At 35.6% G+C, this 7,236-nt stretch overlaps 1 protein-coding gene across 1 annotated transcript; it reads left to right on the forward strand.

The window, feature by feature from the left end:
• The first annotated feature begins 1,597 nt into the window (after window positions 1-1,597).
• Window positions 1,598-5,276, forward strand: LOC116528128 (XK-related protein 3-like). Its single transcript, XM_032245271.1, is given in 2 exon segments — window positions 1,598-4,085; window positions 4,087-5,276. Coding segments are annotated over 2 exon segments (657 nt in total). The 5' UTR covers window positions 1,598-4,031; the 3' UTR covers window positions 4,690-5,276.
• Window positions 5,277-7,236: the final 1,960 nt, after the last annotated feature.

Genomic DNA, 7,236 nt, shown 5'->3' on the forward strand with positions numbered 1-7,236 from the left:
ATGGATAATTTTATGTCTTTCTTTCCAATTTGGGTATCTATTTTTAAATTTCTCTTGTCTAATTGCTCCTGCTAAAAACTTCCAGTGTTACTTTTATAAAAAAAAACTTCAAGTTTTATATTTAGCAAGTTAAAGTGTACATCCTGGTGTTCTTTCAGATCTTTGCAGAAAACTCTTCTAGTTTTAACTCTCATTGAGTGTGATGTTAGCTGTGGGTTTTTCATGTATTGAATTATTTGGTTATTCTTGTCTATGTTATTTGTTATGTTGACAAATGCTTTTTTTTACTTATTGAAATGACTGCCGAGATTTTGTTTTTCTTTTATTTTGTTCATGTAATGTATGACATTTAATGATTCTTGTGTATTAAACCATTCCTGCATTCCTGTCATGTCTCTTGATCTTGGTGAAGGATTCTAAATGTGCATTATAAGTCAGTTTCCCAGTATTTTGATGAGGATTTTTACATTATGTTATTCAGGAATTTTGGCCTGTAGTTTTTTGTCTTTTTTGTTGTGTCCTTGTCTTTTTTTCAAATCAGCATGACTCGCCCCATGGAATGAAACAGTTCACATATCTTCTTCTTTTTTTTTTTTTTTGGCTAGATTAAAAAGAATTGGCAGGAGTTCTATTTCAGGGGTAGATAGAATGCAGAGTGAATCCATTGGGTTCCTGGGCTATTCTTTAAAAGGTGACTTTTCATTGCTGATTTGATTTTTTACCATGAATTTGTTTCTGGGTACCAGGTAGGGTATCTCCTTTTTTGTCTCTGATTATATTTTGTAGGGACTTTTTTTTTTTTTTACTTTTGATTTTAGCTTTTTGTTTTCCTGTTTCCTTGATTGAAACATCAAGTTTTGTATTTAATATGTTCTTTTAAATATTATGTTTTCTCTTTAATGTTTTCATTGACTCAGAAGTATGTTGTTTAATTTTCATATACTTTTGAATTAGTGATTTCAGAAGAAATACTTGATATGAATTTGATCTCTTCAACTTGATTGTATTTTTTAATTAATGTATGACAGATACTAGAAAATGTTCTATGTATTTAGTAGAGAAGAATGTGTATTCTATAGCTCTTGGATAGATAGTTCTGTAAGTGTTTTGTCCATTTGCCCTGCAGCGAATTTTAGTTCAGTGTTTACTTATTGATTTTCTGTGAGCATAATCTGTTCATTGTTGAAAGTAAGGTGCTGAAGTTTTCTATTAGTATCTTGCAGTTTTTTTCTCCATTTGGATGTATTAATATTTACATTATATTTATGTATATATTAACTATATAGATGTATTTCTGATACGATATTTTTTTTCCTCTTGCTTAATTCTGTATCATCTCTATGTCTTTAATATTTAGTCGTTTGATTATATTAAGTATGGGGATTTTCTTATTTGGATTGAATCTGATTGGAAGCATTTGACATCCCTGTACCTGCTTATTTATATTTATATTTAGGCTTGGAAAGTTTTCTGTTGTTATTTCTCTAAATAAGCTTTCTACATTTTTTTTCTACATACACATTTTTTTTCTTTGAGATAGAGTTTTGCTCTTGTTGCCCAGGCTGGAGTGTAATGACATGATCTTGGCTCATTGCCACCTCTGTGTGCTGGGTTCCAGTGATTCTCCTTCGTGAGCCTCCTAAGTAGCTGTTATTACAGGTGTACACCACCACAGCCAGCTAACTTTTATATTTTTAGTAGAGACTTTTATATTTCACCACATTGGGCAGGCTTGTTTAAAACTCCTGATCACATTTGATCCACCAGCCTCATCCTCCCAGAGTGCTGCAATTACAGGCATGAGCCACCTCACCCAGCTTTACCACACTCTTGAACACCAGTGACTAACACATTCGCTCTTTGGATATTGTCCCATAAGTCCTATGAAGTTTCTTTATTTCTTTTTTTCCTCTGACTGTATATTTCAATGAACCTGTCCTTGAGTTTTTCTGCTTGACCACTTCTGCTGTCAGTGCTCTCCACTGCATTTTTATTTTGTTGTGGTTTTATCTTCAAGGTTTTTGTTAGTATTTTTCTCGCATTATATTATCTCCCTGTCAAGTTTCTCTGATAAATGTCTGAATCATTTGTGTTTTCCTGAAGTCTACAACATTGTCTTAAAATAACTATTTTGAATTTTTTGTCAGGCCATGTATCTATGCCAGTCTCTTTTGTGTCAGTCACCACTGGCACCTGATTTTGACCACTTGGTGCCATCATGTATCTCTGATAAATCCTGATCCTTGTGACTATGCATTGATGTCTGTACAGTGATGTAGGTGCCTGATTCAATGTTCACAGTTTGGCTATTTTTGGAAATAAGCCTTTCCAAAAATTCAGGGCAAGAAGAAAGAAATTAAGGTCTTTAAGTTTATGATAGCTTCAGCCCTGGTAGCACTAGGGGGAACCTTGATGTCCAGACATTGATTGCTGAAGTAATTTCGTCACCAAAGCTGACTCCATACTGACTTGAACACTGGGAGCACTCAAGTACAGGTTGCACCTGTAGCCCATGGTTGAACACTGGGAGCACTCAAGGCCTGCAGCTGCCATGGTCTGCCCTCCCAGATTTATTCAGGCCTCAGGTCACTTTAGTCAATCAGTAAAACTATTGACTGGAACTGGAGTACATTTTGCTGAGGCCAGTTTCTCATCTGTTGCTGTGATGGGTCTGGAAGCTTGCCCCTTGGTATCAACCTCCCAAAGTGTTGGGGTGAGAAGACAGGCAAATATCAGTCCCAAGACAAAGTCCTATGCTTACTTCCTGGGATCAAGAATCCTCCCAGCTCAGTCTACTGAATAACTGGGACTAGAGTCATGTGCCACCATGCCTGGCTAAATTTTGTAGCAACAGGTTTATACCATGTTTCCCAGGTCAGTCTTGAACTCCTGGGCTTGAGTGATCCACTCACCTCAACCTACTAATGTGTTAGGATTATAGGTATGAGTCACCACATCTGGTCAACTTTACTTTCTAAAATTTAAATTTTAGGTTACTTATTTTTATTGTCTTATTTCTCATAAACGAAATTTAGGATGCTAATGATTTAGAGTTTCACTTTGAGTTTTCCTTAAGGAATAAATGGAGTGTTGATGCTCATTTTCTAAATCGTCTTAGAAAATGAAAAAGTAATTTGGATGAGAAATGACAACTTGACCACTTTTTGTTTTCTGGCTTCATTTCATTGTGTATGAAGAGTGTATTTTTTTTAGCCTGCATGTATATGTGCAATGAGTTTTTACTCTTTCAACCGAATACAGTACAAAATTGTTTAAACACACTATGCAACTACTTCATAACTTAGGCTTTCTTCCATGTGCTTATTTGTCTAATTATTAAAAGAACAATGTTGAAATTAAATTAATTTTGCTCATGAAGAATTTTCTGATAAAATTACATTAATAGACACAAACACACATATGCACACACTGCTTAATTTCTAGAACTTAGATTTTCTGTTTCTCTAGTATCTTGTATTCTATCACTCAGCAAAATCTGTCAGCTTCACTTCCAGGATTTACTTTAACTCCACAGCTTATTTCTTGTTTCCTATTATTACCATAGTCTAAAACACAGTTCATGTTACATTGGCCGCTACTTTACACTCTAACTTGCTATTTTACACTCTTAACTTTCTATGAAGACTAACTTTTCAATGTCTAATTCAGGTAATTTTATTATTTTTTAATTGAGACTGCTTTCTATGTGCTATAGCATCTTATAGCATCAGATCTGAATGTCTCTCTCATATTTCATCTTTGCCAGTCTTCCCTTTGAGGGAATGTGTATATACCTGTAGAAATGTAGGTATGCATGTATTTGTGTATTTGTTTTTCCAAGGTGCATGTATGTATTGCATACATAAATATTCCTGGTATTAAAAGATTAACAAAGCTTTTATTATTATTATTATTATTTTGTAAGTAAATTATTTTCTAAAGGAGTTGAGTGGGGGATAAATAGATCTTAAAACTGCAAGGTTAGAAGAGAAAGTGAACATTACTAACAAAAAATATTTTCTAACATTTTTATGTTTATCTTTAATAGCCTTGCTGATGACATGTTGCCTGTTATCAGGTGCTTATGGGGCAATTCTCTGCAGTATACTAGCCATCCAAATCAGCAACGATGATACTACCATTAAGCTACTGCCAATGGAACTCTTCTATGTGATAATATGGCGTTTCCTAGAAATTATCTCACGGGCAGTGGCTCTGGCATTATTTGCTGCATCTCTGAAACTGAAGAGCCTACCCTTTCTATTGGTCATATATTTTTTATCAGTGTTGGCACCGTGGCTGGAGTTCTGGAAAAATGGAGCTCATCTTCCTAGCAGTACAGAAAATAATTCCAATGTGGTGGGTACAGTACTGATGCTTATCGTCATCACACTACTGTATGCTGCCATAAATTTCTCCTGCTGGGCAGCAGTGAAACTGCAGTTGTCAAATGAGAAAATATTTGACAGGAGAGAGAGGTGGGGCCATAGAATTCTACACTACAGCTTTCAGTTTTTAGAAAATGTGATAATGATGCTCGCATTTATGTTCTATAGAGGGGAAGGTTTACTGAATTGTTGTTACACATTAGTTGCCATACACGTCATCATAATCTACTTATTAGGATTTTCCTTTATGTGTCTCTTCTATCACTATTTGTACCCAAGGAAGTCAGACAAAATATTGTAAAGACATACTAAAAATTAGCCAGAGTCATTGTGGTATTATGTAAACATCTAAAGAAAACTCAATTGAAAGAATAAAAATAAGCAGCTAAGGAAATATTATCATTCTTAGAAAAGACTTGGGTAATTTTCATTCAATAAAATGTGAAATATTCACAAAATATACATATGTACTTTCATAGAACAATGAGTAAAGATGCTGAATGTGACTTTTTAAAGATACTCTTCCATTAAAAAAATTATAAACAGCAAGATCTTGGGAGCAGTTTTCAATAAAATTGATTTTTCTCCTGTGATTATGTATTAGTAATTTTTGTTTCCTTCCTTCCTTCCTTTCTCCCTCCCTCCCTCCCTCCTTCCTTCACTCCCTCACCCCCTTTCTCCCTTTCTTTTCTTTTTGTGATGTATTCTTATGCTATCATGCAGTATTGAATGTAGTGGCATGATCTCGGATCACTGCAACCTCCACCTCCCAGATTCAAGCGATTCTCTTGCCCCAGACTCCCAAGTAGGTAAGACTATGTCACCTGCCAATGCACACGGCAATTTTTTTTTTTTTAACTAGAGGCAGGGTTTCACCATCTTGGCCACGCTCGTGTCAAACTCCTGACCTCATGATCCACCCACCTCGGCCTCCCAACATGCTGGGATTACAGGTCTGAGCCATGGCAACCAGCCTAATTTTTTAAAAAAGTATAATTATATAATTCATTAAATAAAACAAAATCAAGAGTCCATCTGGGTCCAAAAGCTGAGCAGGAAAAATAACCATAATGCATTTTTCACCTAGTACATTTTTGGAACCAGTGCCATTAATTTAACAAATGTTTGGAATCTAGTGTATACATTTTGAGCTTATGAAAATGCTCCTGTTTATATTAATTTAAGGTAACTAAGGTCATTCTCACTGAGCTTTGACAGAAAACAACTCATTACTACATCTGAAAGTAAAAAAAAGTTGAATTAAAAAGAAATGATCATGTTAATAATTTAAAACACTAATTTACATTTCTGCCAACAGTGCACAAGGATTCTCTTTGCTCTACATTCTCAAGAACCCTTTCATCTTTCATCCTTGTGATAATTCTAACATTTGTGAGAGGAGGGCTCATTATAGGTTTTAATTTACATTTCCTTGATGATTCGTGGTGGTAAACATTCAGTTGTTCAAAAATTAGCTGGGGGTAGTAGTGCACACCTGTAATTCCAGCTACTAGGGAGGTTGAGGCATGAGAATTGCTTAACCCAAGGGGTGGAGGTTTATGTGAGCTGAGAGCACCACTGCATTCCAGCCTGGGTGACAAAATGAGACTCTGTCTCAAAATAAATAAATAAATAAAATTAAATATAGAGTTGTTGGCCATTTGACTGCCTTCTGAGAAATGTAAATTCAGATTCTTTGACAATTTTAATAGGCTTCTTTGATTTTTCTTACGTGGCTTGAGTTGCTTGTATGCATTTATTATTCACCCTTTATCATATACATGAGCTGCAGGTATTTTCTCCAAGTGTGTGGTTTCTCTCTTCACTCTGGTTATTGTTTCCTTTGCTGTGCTGAAACTTTTTAGTTTGATGTAGTGCCATCCAATTGTTGTTTTGTTGTGCTTTTGTAGCCTGTGCTTTTCCTTTTGGGGTCATAGAATAGATGTTTCAAAAATAAAATAAAATCAAAAATAGAATTACCAGATGATTCAGCTACTCTACTTCTGAATATGTACTCAGAGGATAGAAAATTAGTATGTCAGAGATATTTGCATTCCTATGTTACCATTATTCACAATAGCCAAGTTAGGAAAACAAGTGCTTATCAACAGATTAACAGATTGTGTGACACATATACACAGTGGACTATACTATACAGCTATTATTTGTGACAAAATAAATGGAATTTGAAGACATTATGCTCAGTGAAATAAAACAGGCATAGAAAGACAAATATAGCATGATCACAATTATATGTGAAATCTAAAAAATTTGAACTCGTATGCCAGGTATGGTGGTTCCTGCCTGTAACTCCAGAACTTTCGGAGGATGAGGTGGTTGGAACACTTCACAAGTTTGAGGCCACAGTGAGCCATAGCTGTGCCCCTGTACTCCAGGCTGTGAAACACAGCAAGACCCTGATTCTTTAAACAAACACACAAAAGGTAGTCAGAGATTGGAGTATGGGGTGGTGATAGTAGTGGATAGGGAAAGTGAAGATGTTCATCAAAGGGTAAAACATTTCAGTGAGACAGGAAGAAGTTATGGTAATCTGTTGCACAGAATAATTATCACAGCTAATAAATGTACATGTCAAAATTGCTGAAAACACCAGTCATGGTGTCCCAGGTCTGTAATCCCAGCACACTTGGTAGCCATGGCAGGCAGATCACTTGAGGTCGGAGTTCAAGATTAGCCTGGCCAACACAGTGAAACACTGTTTCTACTAAAAATACAAGAATTAGGTTTGGTGGCACACACCTATAGTCCCAGCTACTTGGGAGGTTGAAGCAGGAGAATCAATTGAACCCAGACTGCAGATGTTGCAATGAGCTGAGATTACACCACT

Source organism: Sapajus apella, unplaced genomic scaffold (assembly GCF_009761245.1).
Source record: "Sapajus apella isolate SASKATOON/1434 unplaced genomic scaffold, GSC_monkey_1.0 scaffold1, whole genome shotgun sequence".
In the NCBI taxonomy this organism is placed as follows: Eukaryota; Metazoa; Chordata; class Mammalia; order Primates; family Cebidae; genus Sapajus; species Sapajus apella.